The sequence below is a fragment of the Lolium perenne genome, chromosome 6 (assembly GCF_019359855.2).
Source record: "Lolium perenne isolate Kyuss_39 chromosome 6, Kyuss_2.0, whole genome shotgun sequence".
Taxonomy (NCBI): domain Eukaryota; kingdom Viridiplantae; phylum Streptophyta; class Magnoliopsida; order Poales; family Poaceae; genus Lolium; species Lolium perenne.
In genome coordinates, this window is record NC_067249.2 from 249,771,580 (window position 1) to 249,793,226 (window position 21,647).

Below are 21,647 nucleotides of genomic sequence, written 5' to 3' on the forward strand. Positions count from 1 at the left end.
TCTTCGCCGTGTGCTTGTTCGTGCCACACGGCAAAGAGCATGGAAGGGCCACGTCATCGTTTCTCTTCGCCGAGTACCGTGGAAACACTAACACGGCAAAGACCAAAAAAAACACGTCACCATTTTTGTCTTCGCCGGGTGTTTTTTATAACCTACACGGCAAACAAAAAAGGACGACACGTCATTGCTATTTGTTTGCCGGGTGTTACCTGCTACTGGACACGGCAAAGTCCCATGGGAAGGCTACGTCAATCCCTCTTCGCCGGGTTCCGTGGCCTGGGATACACGGCAAAGGTATCTTCGCCGGGTGTTTTTTCCTGAGATACCCGGCATAGAGGACTGGGAGCACAGGCATTGCCCCTGTTTTCTCATATTCCTGCATTTCACACACAAATATGCATATAATGTATAACTAGCAACATGTTAAACTCCAATACCAACGGTTGACATATAGAAGTACATCGATACTGTAAATATCAGAATAACACACATAAAGTAGAGGTTGACATATCTAACGAACACCATACAAGTTCACCAATCCTCAAACATGACAAACAAGTCCCCAAACGAGCAGACGATCATAAACTACAAGACCACAGTATGATCCTCAATCAACAAACGAGTACAAATCCATCATGGGGTCCTCAACTCTGCGATCAACACATGCAAGTCCACATCGACCTAGGAGTCCTCGATGAAATCCTACAAATTCGAAAGCACGGAAGAGTAAGATTTACCGTAGAAAACTAGTTGACAAGGATAATCGACATACACACAAGGTAACAAATGGGCATGTTGAGTTAACAAGCACAAAATGGAATAGTTTTAGGTATCTATGGATATAGTTAAAGATAGTGCTAGGTGTAATTTATGCAAGCAAGATAGGGAGAAGAGCATGAGAACTCACAAAGTTGCCTCCTTAGGCTGTGAAGGTCAGGATTAGCCGGCGGAGGCATGCTCGTACTACCAGCTGGGGTCACAGGGCTTGCATCCAACTGGGGCGACGGGTTGTGAGAACCAGCCGATGGGATCCCCTGCAAGCATGGTAAAGGAGTATGCATGCATGAGAAGGTGCATGACACAAATAAAATGCCCTAGAACGAAAAAAATGCAAAACAACTTACAAATGGCCCGGAAAGAGGAGGGAGAGGTGGGAGAGGAGGAAGAGGAGGTGCGCCGGCCATACCAGGTGCACCAGCTGCACGCAACATCTGCAAATCCAATTCTAGAAGGTAAGGTTCACAAGCTAAAAAAAGAAGACATCGACCATGGTATTATGTGTTTCAAGCAACAACTTACCGCAAATAGCTGGTCATAAGAAGCAAACCTCTCGTCGTGGCTTTGCAACGTCGCCTTCACTTCCGCAAGTTCTCTCTCGGCCTCCTCGGCACGACGGCGCTCTTCATCCCACTTAGCCTACGTCGTAATGTCATCATCATCATTAGAATGCAAAACATTTAAGCAATTTGTGAAGCAATTTCTGAACGGGCCCGTGAAGAACATACCTGCATCTCGTTGAACATGACTACTGAAGGCTTAATACGGGTCTCTATACCAGGCTTTCCGCTTGTCCTGGTAGCACGGAGTTGGGACAAAGAAGGCGTGCTACTGGTGTCGACGGAACCATCCGCAATGTATAATCGACCATTCTTCATGCCTTCTCCCGCGAGCATAGCAACCTCGGCATCGATGGGCTCCTTGTACGGGTCAGCGTCCTTACCCTTCACCTGCTTGTACTTCTCGCAGTACGCTATGCGTTTATTGTTGAAGTTCTCGTTGAGCCACGGCGACTCCCCCTCCTTCACAACCTTCTTCATCCGGGACTGACATAAAATATCAAATTCATGGACATCTTCACCCTTCTCCTTTCTCTGCAAAAGAAAACATTAAGTATCCCGGTTTGATTTGTTGATTGAGATGCCTGCAGAATAACATTGTGAGAAGAAATAGTGGATGCATTTGCTCACCTGTTTTTCCACATAGGCACCAAAGGCGAGGGGGCCCTGACGGTGTACTCCACCTACCAAGAGGCGACGCCTTCTCTGCGCATCACGGTGACTTTCAAGGAACGCCGGGCTTACCCAATCATCCACTATTTGGGCATAGCACGCTTTCTTGGAGGCGCACCACTGAGGAGGCACCTGTGTACACATGATGCAAAATATATGGAATTGACACCAACTGGCGGTCATGAAGTAAATAAGAAGCAAGTATACTAACCAAATTGTATTGCTCGCGTGTCATAAGCCTTAGCCGTGCATTGGACTTCGGAAGTGGAATCCTCTTCACTTGCGCGTACCAGTTGATCACACATCTCACACGCGCCTCGTAGTGCATTTCCGGGATAAGCTTGCGTAAAAGCTTACCCACCACCTCACAGCATTCATTCTCTTTGCCTGTAGCTGGAGTGAAAAACTCCTACAAAGATGTGGTAAAAGGATAAAGTCATTAGTAGGCATATGTGCGACATTAACACCAGAACCTCCACCTGAGAAGGTTGATCTGTAGATGACAATATGATCAACTGAATCAATTTTGGTAGGTATGCACCTACCTAACTCTCTTATGCAACAGAATATATGTGTCGCTTCCTTGGCTGCAGATTAAACTAAAGCAAATGATCTTCTAACAACCAACATTCAGCCAAATTAAGTGGGGAGAAGGATTCAGGTACATCCAGGTAAACTTCACTTTTATACATTGTTAAAAGGAATCTCTAACCTATCCCTGTCCACTAATCTTCATAGTATATTAGTATCCTGTCAAGTTATGTGATCAATTTTGTTCTACTATAAATTTATAGCATATTTTAGTCATTATCTTACTACACAAAATTTTCACAATTGTAATAGCAAGGTTACATATTTGACTTCTTCGGCAAAGATATATAGCATATTTTGGTCATTATGTTACTGGCACAACTTCTACACGTTTGTGTTAGGAAGATTACATATGTTGTATTAGGCATAAACTTTGACTTATAACTGATCTTCTCCTCTCTTTGTGTGCACTAATGTTGCTATTCCAGATCATTCTCAAATCTGACCTGATGAGAAACGTATCTGTGATAAAGACTCCTGATCAGTTTGTCTACTTTCTGGTATTGTTGCTTATGCCAGATACATATGCATTTGTCTCTATCATATAAGAAGCCATGTGCATGCAAATAAAATAAGCAAATCTCCATCTATTTGTGCAGTTTTCTATGAGTCCTAAATTGTGAGATCTCCTTGGTAGCTTTGATGTTTGTAATGATTTTGCACCTCTCAAGTTGTACAAGAAAAGTCTACGGACGGTGAAATGTCTCATGGAAGGGCATGCTCCTGGCTAAATAATAGAATGGACAGTGTCATTAAGTAAGATGGAGATAACAGACGAGTCTCTTTATAATATTCAGTCATGGTTCACTTTATTATAGTCTTATGTCATTTAAGGTGTCAAATAAGCTTACCCAAAACTCATGCACCACTCGACTAGCAACGCTGGAGTACTTGGAATTATCCTTTGCGAACTTGTAGTGGTTGTAGGTCCAAGCGGGCTCACACGTACCATCAGGCAACAAGGATGCCACTTGGAAGACGTGAGGGCCGCACAGAACCAACGTGTATAAGGCACCTACAAAAGTTGAAAGACAAGATCAATATGATGTTGCACAAATGGAAAGACAAAGATAAAATATGTTGCACAATGAAAAGCCAAGAGAGAGCCACTTACTTTTTTCCTTTGGGCTTGAGCTGGATATGCTTCTGTGCATATGGTCGAGCGGGGAGTTTTGCATTCCCACGCAAGTACACCTTCCTACCCTCCGGCAGCGGCGGCGGCAAGACAGCTAACTCCTCCCCTGTCCAAAGCTCCTCAACAAGCTCTCCCTCCACATATCTATCCACCTCCTCACCCTCCTCCACCCCTCCCGGCGCGTCCTCTACCTCCATCTCCACCTCCTCCTCAGCATCCTCTATCTCATCCTCATCCTCATCCCCATCATGTCGGGACTGCCGTAAAAAGTGGTGAGAAAAAGGCTGCTCCTCCTCCCCCTCCTCCTCCTCCTCCTCCTCTCCCACCTCCTCCTCCTCCTCCTGAACCTGTGAGGGGGAGGGACTACGAAGTCGTCGTGCACGCATCTGGAGGCGAGCAGCCCTCCCCGCTACTCCTGGCGGGGGTCTCGAAGAAGCGCCTGAAGGATCCTCATCCTTCTTTTTCTTGCCTTTGAAGAAATCTGACACATGTTCTTGAATGCCCCTTTTCTTAGACCCACCTCCTCGTCCCACTCTTCCTACCATGTTTCAATCACCTGCAATGACAAACAAGTATCTTCATTAGTACACAAGATACAAAATAATGTAAATAGATGATAATAATAAAAGAATCTACTAGGAATCCTAATCCCACCCGAGGATGTGCAGATTGGATACGTTCTCCATGCTCTACCCCGACCCGAGACAAAAATTTCGGCAGCACCTCCCCGCTGTTCTCCAGATACACGTCTCGGCAAAAATCCGAGAGGATGTGCATCCGAAGAACAACGGGGAGGTGCTGTCGAAATCTTGTCTCGGAACAGAGCAAAGCATGGAAAACGTACCCAATCTACACATCCTCCGGCTGTCCAAAAAATGTGGACAATCCGAAAGAATTACGGTTATAAATATGCAATTTAATGCATATTAATTCGCGTAATCCTTTCGAACGGGAGACGCCTAGGTTTCGCGACTGACTTGGTTATCTAGACAAGAAAATAAACCCTAGGCACATTTGAGGGAGGTGAAAAAAATTACCCTCGGAGCGTGATAGATCAGCGAGGAAGATCCGCAACGAAATATCGACACAATCTAGCAAACTCGACGCAATCTGCAGAATAAATATGCATACACATCAGAGTCACGATTAAGGTTTCACCCTCGGTGAGAATTTTCCTGAAAATTAAGGTGAGAATAAATATGCATACACTCGGTGAGAATTAAGGTGGGACATTTGACTGCTTCAATTTTCCTAAGTCAACCGATTCAGAAGGTGCAACTGTGCTTTGATTCTCCACTATTCTCATCAGTTAGCTTGTGGAAACTACGTAATGGTAGAGCCTTCCAGAACAGAAACATGCAATGCAACATGCAGTTGAGGATCTAGTGGACCGGATGAATCATCATAGAGAACAAGTAAACACAGACGAAACAACCTAGTCTCCCTCAGTCAGGGACCCGTCCAACCTCACTTTACACCGCTACTTAAATTCAGGCATGCAGCCTATCTACATGGCCAACAAATGCAGCCTATCTACATGGCCAATACAAAGCAGATTCCGGCGACGATGGAGGTGTCCAGGAAAGAAAATGAGAGAACTATATATGATCTCTGAATATATGGAAGAGGGCAAAACGAAAATAAGACTTTTCTTCAATCTGTAAATTGTAAGCAGCACAAAATAATCCAGAAATAAAAGGAGAAAGGTGAGGTTAATACCTTTCTTCAATCTTCCAATACTGGTGGTGGACGACGGTGTCACGGAGGAGGACGGCCGCAGCTGGTGGAGACGCGCAGCTCGGGCAGTGGCCGATGGCGTCGAGCAGCCCTGGTCGGACAACCCGGAGGGGAGGGGAGGGTCCTCACGGCGGCAGCGTTCGTACGCAGAGCTCCGCCATGCCTCCCCTCTACCGACGGCAACGGGGCCAGAGAGGAGCACAGGCGGCGGGGATCTGTGGGGCGGCGGCGTTCTGGCGCGGCGTCGATCTGCGGGGTGGCGGGGTTCTGCGGGGCGGGGGTGTTCTGCGGGGCGGCAGGGAGGCGGGGATCTACGCGGCGACGGAGGAGACGGCCGGCTGGAGCAAGGCGGCGGGGAGAAGCTTCCGGCGGCGCAGGATGGAAGGAGGCGGGCGAAAACGGCTAAGACATCAGGTCGATACACGGTCCGCGCTGCCTAGTGCGTGGGACACAATATTCGCCGAGTACAAACATTTGCATACACGGCAAATCCATCTTCGCCGAGTGCAAACATCTGGACACACGGCAAAGCCATCTTGGCCGAGTGCAAACATCTGCAGACACGGCAAATCCATCTTCGCCGAGTGCAAACATGTGGACACACGGCAAAGCCATCTTGGCCGAGTGCAAACATCTGCAGACACGGCAAAGCCATCTTCGCCGAGTTCCACACCAAAAAACACTCAGCTGGGCCATCCGTTTTGGGCCGTTTGGGTGGCCAACGCGCGGACGCACCGCATATGTAATAAAAAAATATAAATGAAAATGAAAAATAAAAACAACAAAAAATAAATTTAAACTACTGGTTAGTTAAACTTAGCCCTATTTTGGGCAATTTTTACACAAAAGAAAGCCCTATATGGGCTTTAAGCTAAAAAAAAAATCCTAGACAGGGTTTGCGAGCACGCGGTGGCCGCCGGCAGGTCCGGGTCGTCCTCCTCCGCCTGGGCCTGGGGCTGGTGCGGGGCCTGGGGCTGCTCGCCGATGTAGAGCCCGCCGGGGCGGCGGCCAGCCCGCCTTGCAGGTGTGCGTGGCTGCGCGCGAGGCCGTGCCATCGCGGAGGTGAAGCACGTGTGCCGGCGCGCATCGTGCTCCACCTCGAACCACAAGTCCCAGTTGGGACTTGCGTCGCCGTAAGCGGGGTCCTGCTGGAGGTCCTCCGGCAGCTGCACGCGGCGCCTCCGGATCTCCGCGACGCGGGCGCGGCCGGAGACCGGGATGGGCGGCACCGGAACCCGATCTGGGCTCAGCTGCCAGCCGTGGGGGACGAGATAGCCCTGTTCGTGAAGGGTTTTTCAAGATAATTGCCGTATCCCAGTTCCGTCTTTTGCAGTGGTTACTAGGACACATAAAATGACGCCACGCGGCTCCGCTCGAATTTTTGGCTCCGTTTACTTTGCCAACTGTGCAAAACGGGGCCGCCGGGACATGCGGTATGGCCGTACCGAGCCCATGTATGCACCCGTCCGCCAACGCGCGAAACGGAAAACATTTAGCACATAAAATGACGCGTCGTCGACCTAAAACCAATTTTCCCGGCATTTATTGAGCGAAGGAAAGTGTCGCCCCAGTTCAAATCCGGTCAGTTTCCAGCGGATTCGGCGGGACACCGCAGGAAGCAGGAGGGATTCCCAGATGGCTACCGCGCGCATATGGCATGTGATAGGTGGTGCGTAGGAGGTATCCTACCTCTGCGCGGAGGTCCCGCGCGATACTGAAATGCGCACCATGTAGCTGCTTCACAAAAAAAGCCCTTCCGGCACCCCGAAAATGGAAAAACCGTCGCCCGTGGTTCGGATTGGAAATCCGCGACCGGGGCCTTCCTTCCCATCCTAAGGCCCACACACGTGCCAAATATGGCCTCGTTCCGACAAACTATATGGTGAAACGGGCCGTTTCCTACTCATTTCCCCTAAAAACCATAGAACTCCGGACGAGATAGCCCTGTTCGTGAAGGGTTTTTCAAGATAATTGCCGTATCCCAGTTCCGTCTTTTGCAGTGGTTACTAGGACACATAAAATGACGCCACGCGGCTCCGCTCGAATTTTTTGCTCCGTTTACTTTGCCAACTGTGCAAAACGGGGCCGCCGGGACATGCGGTATGGCCGTACCGGGCCCATGTATGCACCCGTCCACCAACGCGTGAAACGGAAAACATTTAGCACATAAAATGATGCGTCGTCGACCTAAAACCAATTTTCCCGGCATTTATTGAGCGAAGGAAAGTGTCGCCCCAGTTCGAATCCGGTCAGTTTCCACCGGATTCGGCGGGACACCGCAGGAAGCGGGAGGGATTCCCAGATGGCTACCGCGCGCATATGGCTTGTGATAGGTGGTGCGTAGGAGGTATCCTACCTCTGCGCGGAGGTCCCGCGCGATACTGAAATGCGCACCATGTAGCTGCTTCACAAAAAAAAGCCCTTCCGGCACCCCGAAAATGGAAAAACCGTCGCCCGTGGTTCGGATTGGAAATCCGCGACCGGGGCCTTCCTTCCCATCCTAAGGCCCACGCACGTGCCAAATATGGCCTCGTTCCGACAAACTATGTGGTGAAACGGGCCGTTTCCTACTCATTTCCCCTAAAAGCCATAGAACTCCGGACGAGATAGCCCTGTTCGTGAAGGGTTTTTCAAGATAATTGCCGTATCCCAGTTCCGTCTTTTGCAGTGGTTACTAGGACACATAAAATGACGCCACGCGGCTCCGCTCGAATTTTTGGCTCAGTTTACTTTGCCAACTGTGCAAAACGGGGCCGCCGGGACATGCGGTATGGCCGTACCGGGCCCATGTATGCACCCGTCCGCCAACGCGCAAAACGGAAAACATTTAGCACATAAAATGACGCGTCGTCGACCTAAAACCAATTTTCCCGGCATTTATTGAGCGAAAGAAAGTGTCGCCCCAGTTCGAATCCGGTCAGTTTCCAGCGGATTCGGCGGGACACCGCAGGAAGCGGGAGGGATTCCCAGATGGCTACCGCGCGCATATGGCATGTGATAGGTGGTGCGTAGGAGGTATCCTACCTCTGCGCGGAGGTCCCACGCGATACTGAAATGCGCACCATGTAGCTGCTTCACACAAAAAAGCCCTTCCGGCACCCCGAAAATGGAAAAACCGTCGCCCGTGGTTCGGATTGGAAATCCGTGACCGGGGCCTTCCTTCCCATCCTAAGGCCCACGCACGTGCCAAATATGGCCTCGTTCCGACAAACTATGTGGTGAAACGGGCCGTTTCCTACTCATTTCCCCTAAAAGCCATAGAACTCCGGACGAGATAGCCCTGTTCGTGAAGGGGTTTTCAAGATAATTGCCGTATCCCAGTTCCGTCTTTTCCAGTGGTTACTAGGACACATAAAATGACGCCACGCGGCTCCGCTCGAATTTTTGGCTCCGTTTACTTTGCCAACTGTGCAAAACGGGGCCGCCGGGACATGCGGTATGGCCGTACCGGGCCCATGTATGCACCCGTCCGCCAACGCGCGAAACGGAAAACATTTAGCACATAAAATGACGCGTCGTCGACCTAAAACCAATTTTCCCAGCATTTATTGAGCGAAGGAAAGTGTCGCCCCAGTTCGAATCCGGTCAGTTTCCAGCGGATTCGGCGGGACACCGCAGGAAGCGGGAGGGATTCCCAGATGGCTACCGCGCGCATCTGGCATGTGATAGGTGGTGCGTAGGAGGTATCCTACCGCTGCGCAGAGGTCCCGCGCGATACTGAAATGCGCACCATGTAGCTGCTTCACAAAAAAAAAGCCCTTCCGGCACCCCGAAAATGGAAAAACCGTCGCCCGTGGTTAGGATTGGAAATCCGCGACCGGGGCCTTCCTTCCCATCCTAAGGCCCACGCACGTGCCAAATATGGCCTCGTTCCGACAAACTATGTGGTGAAACGGGCCGTTTCCTACTCATTTCCCCTAAAAGCCATAGAACTCCGGACGAGATAGCCCTGTTCGTGAAGGGTTTTTCAAGATAATTGCCGTATCCCAGTTCCGTCTTTTGCAGTGGTTACTAGGACACATAAAATGACGCCACGCGGCTCCGCTCGAATTTTTGGCTCCGTTTACTTTGCCAACTGTGCAAAACGGGGCCGCCGGGACATGCGGTATGGCCGTACCGGGCCCATGTATGCACCCGTCCGCCAACGCGCGAAACGGAAAACATTTAGCACATAAAATGACGCGTCGTCGACCTAAAACCAATTTTCCCGGCATTTATTGAGCGAAGGAAAGTGTCGCCCCAGTTCGAATCCAGTCAGTTTCCACCGGATTCGGCGGGACACCGCAGGAAGCGGGAGGGATTCCCAGATGGCTACCGCACGCATATGGCATGTGATAGGTGGTGCGTAGGAGGTATCCTACCGCTGCACGGAGGTCCCGCGAGGTATCCTACCGCTGCTTCACAAAAAAAAGCCCTTCCGGCACCCCGAAAATGGAAAAACCGTCGCCCGTGGTTCGGATTGGAAATCCGCGACCGGGGCTTCCTTCCCATCCTAAGGCCCACGCACGTGCCAAATATGGCCTCGTTCCGACAAACTATGTGGTGAAACGGGCCGTTTCCTACTCATTTCCCCTAAAAGCCATAGAACTCCGGACGAGATAGCCCTGTTCGTGAAGGGTTTTTCAAGATAATTGCCGTATCCCAGTTCCGTCTTTTGCAGTGGTTACTAGGACACATAAAATGACGCCACGCGGCTCCGCTCGAATTTTTGGCTCCGTTTACTTTGCCAACTGTGCAAAACGGGGCCGCCGGGACATGCGGTATGGCCGTACCGGGCCCATGTATGCACCCGTCCGCCAACGCGCGAAACGGAAAACATTTAGCACATAAAATGACGCGTCGTCGACCTAAAACCAATTTTCCCGGCATTTATTGAGCGAAGGAAAGTGTCGCCCCAGTTCGAATCCGGTCAGTTTCCAGCGGATTCGGCGGGACACCGCAGGAAGCGGGAGGGATTCCCAGATGGCTACCGCGCGCATATGGCATGTGATAGGTGGTGCGTAGGAGGTATCCTACCTCTGCGCGGAGGTCCCGCGCGATACTGAAATGCGCACCATGTAGCTGCTTCACACAAAAAAGCCCTTCCGGCACCCCGAAAATGGAAAAACCGTCGCCCGTGGTTCGGATTGGAAATCCGCGACCGGGGCCTTCCTTCCCATCCTAAGGCCCACGCACGTGCCAAATATGGCCTCGTTCCGACAAACTATGTGGTGAAACGGGCCGTTTCCTACTCATTTCCCCTAAAAGCCATAGAACTCCGGACGAGATAGCCCTGTTCGTGAAGGGTTTTTCAAGATAATTGCCGTATCCCAGTTCCGTCTTTTGCAGTGGTTACTAGGACACATAAAATGACGCCACGCGGCTCCGCTCGAATTTTTGGCTCCGTTTACTTTGCCAACTGTGCAAAACGGGGCCGCCGGGACATGCGGTATGGCCGTACCGGGCCCATGTATGCACCCGTCCGCCAACGCGCGAAACGGAAAACATTTAGCACATAAAATGACGCGTCGTCGACCTAAAACCAATTTTCCCAGCATTTATTGAGCGAAGGAAAGTGTCGCCCCAGTTCGAATCCGGTCAGTTTCCAGCGGATTCGGCGGGACACCGCAGGAAGCGGGAGGGATTCCCAGATGGCTACCGCGCGCATATGGCATGTGATAGGTGGTGCGTAGGAGGTATCCTACCGCTGCGCGGAGGTCCCGCGCGATACTGAAATGCGCACCATGTAGCTGCTTCACAAAAAAAAGCCCTTCCGGCACCCCGAAAATGGAAAAACCGTCGCCCGTGGTTCGGATTGGAAATCCGCGACCGGGGCCTTCCTTCCCATCCTAAGGCCCACGCACGTGCCAAATATGGCCTCGTTCCGACAAACTATGTGGTGAAACGGGCCGTTTCCTACTCATTTCCCCTAAAAGCCATAGAACTCCGGACGAGATAGCCCTGTTCGTGAAGGGTTTTTCAAGATAATTGCCGTATCCCAGTTCCGTCTTTTGCAGTGGTTACTAGGACACATAAAATGACGCCACGCGGCTCCGCTCGAATTTTTGGCTCCGTTTACTTTGCCAACTGTGCAAAACGGGGCCGCCGGGACATGCGGTATGGCCGTACCGGGCCCATGTATGCACCCGTCCGCCAACGCGCGAAACGGAAAACATTTAGCACATAAAATGACGCGTCGTCGACCTAAAACCAATTTTCCCGGCATTTATTGAGCGAAGGAAAGTGTCGCCCCAGTTCGAATCAGGTCAGTTTCCAGCGGATTCGGCGGGACACCGCAGGAAGCGGGAGGAATTCCCAGATGGCTACCGCACGCATATGGCATGTGATAGGTGGTGCGTAGGAGGTATCCTACCGCTGCGCGGAGGTCCCGCGCGATACTGAAATGCGCACCATGTAGCTGCTTCACAAAAAAAAGCCCTTCCGGCACCCCGAAAATGGAAAAACCGTCGCCCGTGGTTCGGATTGGAAATCCGCGACCGGGGCCTTCCTTCCCATCCTAAGGCCCACGCACGTGCCAAATATGGCCTCGTTCCGACAAACTATGTGGTGAAACGGGCCGTTTCCTACTCATTTCCCCTAAAAGCCATAGAACTCCGGACGAGATAGCCCTGTTCGTGAAGGGTTTTTCAAGATAATTGCCGTATCCCAGTTCCGTCTTTTGCAGTGGTTACTAGGACACATAAAATGACGCCATGCGGCTCCGCTCGAATTTTTGGCTCCGTTTACTTTGCCAACTGTGCAAAACGGGGCCGCCGGGACATGCGGTATGGCCGTACCGGGCCCATGTATGCACCCGTCCGCCAACGCGCGAAACGGAAAACATTTAGCACATAAAATGACGCGTCATCGACCTAAAACCAATTTTCCCGGCATTTATTGAGCGAAGGAAAGTGTCGCCCCAGTTCGAATCCGGTCAGTTTCCAGCGGATTCGGCGGGACACCGCAGGAAGCGGGAGGGATTCCCAGATGGCTACCGCACGCATATGGCATGTGATAGGTGGTGCGTAGGAGGTATCCTACCGCTGCGCGGAGGTCCCGCGCGATACTGAAATGCGCACCATGTAGCTGCTTCACAAAAAAAAGCCCTTCCGGCACCCCGAAAATGGAAAAACCGTCGCCCGTGGTTCGGATTGGAAATCCGCGACCGGGGCCTTCCTTCCCATCCTAAGGCCCACGCACGTGCCAAATATGGCCTCGTTCCGACAAACTATGTGGTGAAACGGGCCGTTTCCTACTCATTTCCCCTAAAAGCCATAGAACTCCGGACGAGATAGCCCTGTTCGTGAAGGGTTTTTCAAGATAATTGCCGCATCCCAGTTCCGTCTTTTGCAGTGGTTACTAGGACACATAAAATGACGCCACGCGGCTCCGCTCGAATTTTTGGCTCCGTTTACTTTGCCAACTGTGCAAAACGGGGCCGCCGGGACATGCGGTATGGCCGTACCGGGCCCATGTATGCACCCGTCCGCCAACGCGCGAAACGGAAAACATTTAGCACATAAAATGACGCGTCGTCGACCTAAAACCAATTTTCCCAGCATTTATTGAGCGAAGGAAAGTGTCGCCCCAGTTCGAATCCGGTCAGTTTCCAGCGGATTCGGCGGGACACCGCAGGAAGCGGGAGGGATTCCCAGATGGCTACCGCGCGCATATGGCATGTGATAGGTGGTGCGTAGGAGGTATCCTACCGCTGCGCGGAGGTCCCGCGCGATCTAATGCGCACCATGTAGCTGCTTCACAAAAAAAAGCCCTTCCGGCACCCCGAAAATGGAAAAACCGTCGCCCGTGGTTCGGATTGGAAATCCGCGACCGGGGCCTTCCTTCCCATCCTAAGGCCCACGCACGTGCCAAATATGGCCTCGTTCCGACAAACTATGTGGTGAAACGGGCCGTTTCCTACTCATTTCCCCTAAAAGCCATAGAACTCCTGGACGAGATAGCCCCGTTCGTGAAGGGTTTTTCAAGATAATTGCCGTATCCCAATTCCGTCTTTTGCAGTGGTTACTAGGACACATAAAATGACGCCACGCGGCTCCGCTCGAATTTTTGGCTCCGTTTACTTTGCCAACTGTGCAAAACGGGGCCGCCGGGACATGCGGTATGGCCGTACCGGGCCCATGTATGCACCCGTCCGCCAACGCGCGAAACGGAAAACATTTAGCACATAAAATGACGCGTCGTCGACCTAAAACCAATTTTCCCGGCATTTATTGAGCGAAGGAAAGTGTCGCCCCAGTTCGAATCAGGTCAGTTTCCAGCGGATTCGGCGGGACACCGCAGGAAGCGGGAGGAATTCCCAGATGGCTACCGCACGCATATGGCATGTGATAGGTGGTGCGTAGGAGGTATCCTACCGCTGCGCGGAGGTCCCGCGCGATACTGAAATGCGCACCATGTAGCTGCTTCACAAAAAAGCCCTTCCGGCACCCCGAAAATGGAAAAACCGTCGCCCGTGGTTCGGATTGGAAATCCGCGACCGGGGCCTTCCTTCCCATCCTAAGGCCCACGCACGTGCCAAATATGGCCTCGTTCCGACAAACTATGTGGTGAAACGGGCCGTTTCCTACTCATTTCCCCTAAAAGCCATAGAACTCCGGACGAGATAGCCCTGTTCGTGAAGGGTTTTTCAAGATAATTGCCGTATCCCAGTTCCGTCTTTTGCAGTGGTTACTAGGACACATAAAATGACGCCATGCGGCTCCGCTCGAATTTTTGGCTCCGTTTACTTTGCCAACTGTGCAAAACGGGGCCGCCGGGACATGCGGTATGGCCGTCTGGGCCCATGTATGCACCCGTCCGCCAACGCGCGAAACGGAAAACATTTAGCACATAAAATGACGCGTCATCGACCTAAAACCAATTTTCCCGGCATTTATTGAGCGAAGGAAAGTGTCGCCCCAGTTCGAATCCGGTCAGTTTCCAGCGGATTCGGCGGGACACCGCAGGAAGCGGGAGGGATTCCCAGATGGCTACCGCACGCATATGGCATGTGATAGGTGGTGCGTAGGAGGTATCCTACCGCTGCGCGGAGGTCCCGCGCGATACTGAAATGCGCACCATGTAGCTGCTTCACAAAAAAAAGCCCTTCCGGCACCCCGAAAATGGAAAAACCGTCGCCCGTGGTTCGGATTGGAAATCCGCGACCGGGGCCTTCCTTCCCATCCTAAGGCCCACGCACGTTCCAAATATGGCCTCGTTCCGACAAACTATGTGGTGAAACGGGCCGTTTCCTACTCATTTCCCCTAAAAGCCATAGAACTCCGGACGAGATAGCCCTGTTCGTGAAGGGGTTTTCAAGATAATTGCCGTATCCCAGTTCCGTCTTTTGCAGTGGTTACTAGGACACATAAAATGACGCCACGCGGCTCCGCTCGAATTTTTGGCTCCGTTTACTTTGCCAACTGTGCAAAACGGGGCCGCCGGGACATGCGGTATGGCCGTACCGGGCCCATGTATGCACCTGTCCGCCAACGCGCGAAACGGAAAACATTTAGCACATAAAATGACGCGTCGTCGACCTAAAACCAATTTTCCCGGCATTTATTGAGCGAAGGAAAGTGTCGCCCCAGTTCGAATCAGGTCAGTTTCCAGCGGATTCGGCGGGACACCGCAGGAAGCGGGAGGAATTCCCAGATGGCTACCGCACGCATATGGCATGTGATAGGTGGTGCGTAGGAGGTATCCTACCGCTGCGCGGAGGTCCCGCGCGATACTGAAATGCGCACCATGTAGCTGCTTCACAAAAAAAATCCCTTCCGGCACCCCGAAAATGGAAAAACCGTCGCCCGTGGTTCGGATTGGAAATCCGCGACCGGGGCCTTCCTTCCCACCCTAAGGCCCACGCACGTGCCAAATATGGCCTCGTTCCGACAAACTATGTGGTGAAACGGGCCGTTTCCTACTCATTTCCCCTAAAAGCCATAGAACTCCGGACGAGATAGCCCTGTTCGTGAAGGGTTTTTCAAGATAATTGCCGTATCCCAGTTCCGTCTTTTGCAGTGGTTACTAGGACACATAAAATGACGCCACGCGGCTCCGCTCGAATTTTTGGCTCCATTTACTTTGCCAACTGTGCAAAACGGGGCCGCCGGGACATGCGGTATGGCCGTACCGGGCCCATGTATGCACCCGTCCGCCAACGCGCGAAACGGAAAACATTTAGCACATAAAATGACGCGTCGTCGACCTAAAACCAATTTTCCCGGCATTTATTGAGCGAAGGAAAGTGTCGCCCCAGTTCGAATCCGGTCAGTTTCCAGCGGATTCGGCGGGACACCGCAGGAAGCGGGAGGGATTCCCAGATGGCTATCGCACGCATATGGCATGTGATAGGTGGTGCGTAGGAGGTATCCTACCGCTGCGCGGAGGTCCCGCGCGATACTGAAATGCGCACCATGTAGCTGCTTCACAAAAAAAAAGCCCTTCCGGCACCCCGAAAATGGAAAAACCGTCGCCCGTGGTTCGGATTGGAAATCCGCGACCGGGGCCTTCCTTCCCATCCTAAGGCCCACGCACGTTCCAAATATGGCCTCGTTCCGACAAACTATGTGGTGAAACGGGCCGTTTCCTACTCATTTCCCCTAAAAGCCATAGAACTCCGGACGAGATAACCCTGTTCGTGAAGGGTTTTTCAAGATAATTGCCGTATCCCAGTTCCGTCTTTTGCAGTGGTTACTAGGACACATAAAATGACGCCACGCGGCTCCGCTCGAATTTTTGGCTCCGTTTACTTTGCCAACTGTGCAAAACGGGGCCGCCGGGACATGCGGTATGGCCGTACCGGGCCCATGTATGCACCCGTCCGCCAACGCGCGAAACGGAAAACATTTAGCACATAAAATGACGCGTCCTCGACCTAAAAACATTTTTCCCTCCATTTATTGAGCGAAGGAAAGTGTCGCCCCAGTTCGAATCCGGTCAGTTTCCAGCGGATTCGGCGGGACACCGCAGGAAGCGGGAGGGATTCCCAGATGGCTACCGCGCGCATATGGCATGTGATAGGTGGTGCGTAGGAGGTATCCTACCTCTGCGCGGAGGTCCCGCGCGATACTGAAATGCGCACCATGTAGCTGCTTCACAAAAAAAAGCCCTTTCGGCACCCCGAAAATGGAAAAACCGTCGCCCGTGGTTCGGATTGGAAATCCGCGACCGGGGCCTTCCTTCCCATCCTAAGGCCCACGCACGTGCCAAATATGGCCTCGTTCCGACAAACTATGTGGTGTAACGGGCCGTCTCCCGCCGATGTCGCTGGAATCAGGCCGAATTTGACCTACGCGTCCACTTTCCCTTGCTCCAGATTTTCCGGAAAAAGCATTTTTAGCTCCTGAACGTGTCATTTTATGTGGCCAACTTTTTTGGTTTCGCGCGCCGCCAAACAGGAGCACCGCCGTGCTCGATGGGGCGAAACGGGACGTCTTTGCCTAGTACCCTAATGAAATACAAGGCAAACAAGGGCTTTGCCGTGTACTATCTTGAATACACTCGGCAAAGAAGCCCTACGCCGAGTACCTTGTAGAAGACACACGGCAAAGCAAATTTTTATTGGGCGGGAGATCGCGTGCGGGCTTGGGAATTTTTCTTTGCCGTGTATCTCCGTAAAACACCCGGCGAAGAGGATCTTTGCCAGGTGTCTAACTGGGGACACCCGGCAAAGAAAGGTTCCGTTATACCCTCGCCATCCGGACGCGTTACTCGCCAGCTGGCAGTTCTGTTTGCCGAGTATCTTCTAGAAGTACTCGGCAAAGAGCCTGTTTGCCGTGTCTTCATCTTTACCGAGTGTAATTTTTCTGATGCGCCGTGTTTTTAATCTTCGCCGTGTGCCGGTACTCGGCAAAGTTTTCTTCGCCGTGTATTCTATTTTGGCACCCGGCGAAGAGCTCCACTGCCGTGTACCCGAGTAAAAGCACCCGGCAAACAAGGAAACACACGGCAAAGATACGTTTTCCGGTAGTGAGAGGACCGAAATTGATCAGGATTGAAATACACCTAGGGCACCAGTAGGGTGGAGAAGAAAAGTTGCACGGATGAGAGATGCACGCACCTAGCTAACAGTGCGGATTGATGATGTGATCCAAAGAGAATCGGATGATCGATTGATAATCGCGATTCAAAGCGAAGAAGATTCAACGAGAAGAAGAATGGGGCGTTGGCATCTCGGCTAGAAGATGAACGTATGTCTCACGTCGCCACTAGTGTCCACGTCGCCTCGATCAGGGGCCCTGCCGTCGATGCTGGTGATCAAGTATCGGGATGCGAGAGGCGTCCTAATCAATCGATCAGCTAGCCTCGCTACTCTCTGATCGGATTCAGTTGGCAAACTGCAAATTTCTTTTTTGAGCACAGGCAAACTGCAAATGGCCGGCCCTTTTCACTTCCCAGGCGGCCACGGGCCAGACCCCAGCGCTGTATACCTACACGAAATTTTGGGGCCCCAAAAATTTATGGGCCTTGTGTGGCCGCACTGGCCGCACTCCTATCGGCCCGAGCCTGCGTATAGTCTTCGGCGGTGCCCCTCCCAATAATGGAAAGAACTGACCCGCGTGTTACTAAATGGGAAAGTTTGCCCACCCGACCTTTCTTCTTACCGCAGTGTGTCGTGCGCAGCTTTCCCATGATTTACAAAAGATACCACAATTAGTTCTTTTGGCGGCTTCTTGTAGAAGCTGCCCCTCCCCCAGCTTCTTGGGGAAGCCGGTTCTAAAATTTCCCGAGGCTTCTAGAATAGCTAAGACTAAACTAATTTGTAAGCCTCACAAACTTTTGTCATCGGTTTCCCCAGGATGCTGGGGGAGGGCAGCTTCTCGGAGAACCGCCAAAAGAACTAGGCCTTAATGCGGACCCCAAAAGCCCTATGCCGTATGGCATGCTTTCTCTGACGCGTTGTCAGTAGTACATGGAAGAAAATAGTGTAAATCTTGTACAGTTAAAAATACATTCAAATCTGCGGTCGGCAAAATCCAAAAAATACATCATGGATATCAACTGCTCCATCGTCCTTTTAGTGTAACAAAATACAGTACATCGCTTGCTTTGCAACCCGTAGATGAAAATTTGTTCCTAGGTGATCGACAAGAAGTACCCTTCCCCAGGCCTCTCCCTGCTGCCATGTAGATGTAAATATATTAGCTTTATTACATCTGCGGGTTAATCTTGTGTTCAAAAAAATACAGGCAGAGAAAATGAGTTAGATCTATAAATCTAGGTACCAAGGAAAATCAGAGTATATTAGATAAAAATGAAAACAAATAGATGGATGTAATAAACCTATCGTGTTTTACACTAAAATTTCATCACAGTAAAAACACATGGCAGCCGATAGTTGCAAAATTACGTCCAGATTGCTTGTGTAAATATTTTATAGAAAATATATTACATAGAAAAATACATCACAAACTATTAACAACTACATTATGGTTGTGCGACAATGCAGATTAAATCGAAAACAACATATGCAATTCATTAGTTGTGAAACTACATATACCATTGAAAACAAATTGATGTGGTTTTGATTAAAACAACATGTATCAGAATCAAAAATACATCATGTTGAATCAAGAAAAATTCAAGAAAAACCTACTGTCTAATCTGACCCAATACTTGAGAGAATAATAATAGAACATCATATGACAAGAAATATACATCCCATGTGCAAACTTTTAACAAGAAAATACATCATGTTGAATCAAAAAATAATTAGGAAAGAACCCTATTGTGTAATGTGAAACAAAACTTTAAGGGATGCAATAGTACTTCCTATGATAAAATAATACATCCTGTACACACAATATTATATGAAAATACATCATGTTGAATAAAAAAAATCAGAGAAGAAACCTACAGTTTAAGCTGACCAAAACTTCAAGGAATATTAAAGTACATCATATGATCCAATAAGGAGATAATAATACATCTATACACACAGTTTTACTTACAGTTGAAGCAAAAAAATCAGATGATCCCTTACTGTTATGGCTGGGAATGCTTTCAAAACCGGATCAAATCCAACCCAAATTGTACAAAGTGTGTACCAACCTATCCCAACCAAACTAAATGCTGCATACTAGGATCCAAACCAAACTAAACTACAACAATTTTCCACACAAACCCATCCAAACTAGTTCCCAGCCACGGGTTCAATCCACATGTTCGAACCGATCTAATTGTGATCTGCATCAGGCAGCCGTTGAGTTTTTGATAGATAAGGCTATAAAGTCCAACTTTAAATTAATAAAGCCATCACGGCCGAACGATAAGAGATGTTCAGGAGAACCTCTTGCAAAGCTGATCAAATAACAAACCTTTTTTTTCGAGAGCACGCGCAAAGCGTGTCTTATCTTTATAGAAGAGAGAATAACAATTACAAGAGAGCAACTGATACAGACATCAGTGCCTAGACACACTCACACTTTTCTCCTACTCCCCTCGCTACCAAAGCCTACTCTCGCGCTATTTGTGAACTCCCTCCTCTCCTAGCTAGCTCTCACAGCTAGAACTCCTCTCTGATAGCCGCCAAAACCTGTATGGGGTTCTTCTGCTCTCGAACATTCCCAAACACCCGCGTTCCGCTGCTTCCATAGAGTCCACGCAGTGATGATGATCATGGAGTCGAACCTCTTCCTATCGAGCTTCCTCACTCTTTTCCTCGCCTCCGTCCACCATCTTTCCAAGTTCGAATCCAGTCCCGGCTCCTGTATGTTGAGACTAGCTCTGCGTAGCACCTTAAACCAGAATTGTCTCGCATATGGGCACTGGGTGAGTATGTGATCCACCCTGTCCTCCTCCTGTAGGCATGTGAAACATGGGTCCGGATGCTCCTGGAGGCCAAACCTCGCTCTCCGATCTGAGGTCCAAAGCCTGTATCTGAGGGCTAACCATGCAAAGATCTTGCATTTCGCCGGGGCAAAGGACTTCCATACGGAAGAGCACATACTCCAACTCGTGCTCCCCTTGCAAAGCATCTCCTACGTGCTCTTGGAGGAATACTCTCCCGATGCCGAGCCTTTACACCTAATAATGTCCGGCCTCGATGCGTCCACCTCCACTGTGTCCACTACTTCTCACAGCCGGATGCACTGCGCTCCTCCCACCACTGAGAGCTCGTCTGTGATGTCATTGAGCCACAGATTGTTTTCCATAGCCTCCGCCACCGATCTCGTGTTTTTGCGCCTCGTCGGAACTTTGGCGCACACCTCAGGTGCAAGCTCTTCTGCCGTGAAACCATTAAACCACCGATCGCGCCTAAAGAGGGTTTTGCGGCCATCTCCAATGCTAAAGCTCGACAAACTCCTGAAAACCTCTTCCGCCTCCCTATCGATTAAACCAGAGCACAACTACACGACGCGGAACACACACGGGACAGCAGAGAAGGCACCGTCACTTATCGAACTGGCTTGACATCAAAGCTGAACACAAGCTCTAGATCTAACTAAGCCAGCGGAGCGTGGCAAGCAAGTGACTGGGAGCAACACCGCTGACATGGAAGTGTCAACAGGAAAAACGCGCTATCAACCGATGATTCAAAGGCGATGATGAAGTCCAATCGATTATTCATTAACCAGGGTGTATTTAATGACTAATATTTACATGCTACAGATTATGCATTAACCATTTATTCTCAAAAAAATATTCATGTGGAAAAACCTACAACTAGTACTAATGATTTTATTAGTAAGTTACATGCAAATTACTTCTTGAAACATGGAAATATACATCCAGCGAGATCTCTCTGAAAGTTGAGGAACGAAAAAACGTTTCGTCCGCTCCGTCCCCCGCGGGCGGAGACGGGCGAACTCTAAACCCTAAGCACCGCCAGGTCCCGCCTCCCTATCTCCTCCCCTTCGCCGCTGTCGGTGCAGGCCGCCGGGCAAAGTCCCGTGCGGTGCCGGCGGCGGCGGACACGCTCCTACCCGCGCGCGAGGCGGGCGACGCAGGGTCTCCCGCTGCTGGCGGCGGTGCATCTAGGTGGGCAGGGTTCCGGCGGTGGCTGCGCTCCTCCCGGGTGGCGGCGGCGTCGGGTGACGTGGTGGTGACGACGCGGCCTCTTGGCAGCGGGGCGACATGGAGGCCAGCGGCGGCGCGGTCCTGGCCCAAGATTTGGGCCTTTTTGGGCCCCACTGGGCTGGGGTGGGCCAGGTCTGGCATCCCGATGTCTGCTCCCGGTGGCTGGTGGAGCTTCT

General features: G+C 50.8%; 1 protein-coding gene across 1 annotated transcript; it reads right to left on the minus strand.

Moving 5' to 3' along the window:
* Positions 1-423: 423 nt before the first annotated feature.
* On the minus strand, positions 424-5,892 carry LOC127305118 (autonomous transposable element EN-1 mosaic protein). The gene is made up of 11 exons (XM_051335493.2): positions 5,455-5,892; positions 4,773-4,845; positions 3,715-4,291; positions 3,452-3,615; positions 2,221-2,418; positions 1,968-2,141; positions 1,506-1,871; positions 1,300-1,416; positions 1,125-1,211; positions 908-1,034; positions 424-702 (listed from the first exon to the last, which is right to left on the minus strand). Coding segments are annotated over exons 3-11 (1,299 nt in total). The 5' UTR covers positions 3,779-4,291; positions 4,773-4,845; positions 5,455-5,892; the 3' UTR covers positions 424-700.
* Between the last annotated feature and the right edge of the window lie 15,755 nt (positions 5,893-21,647).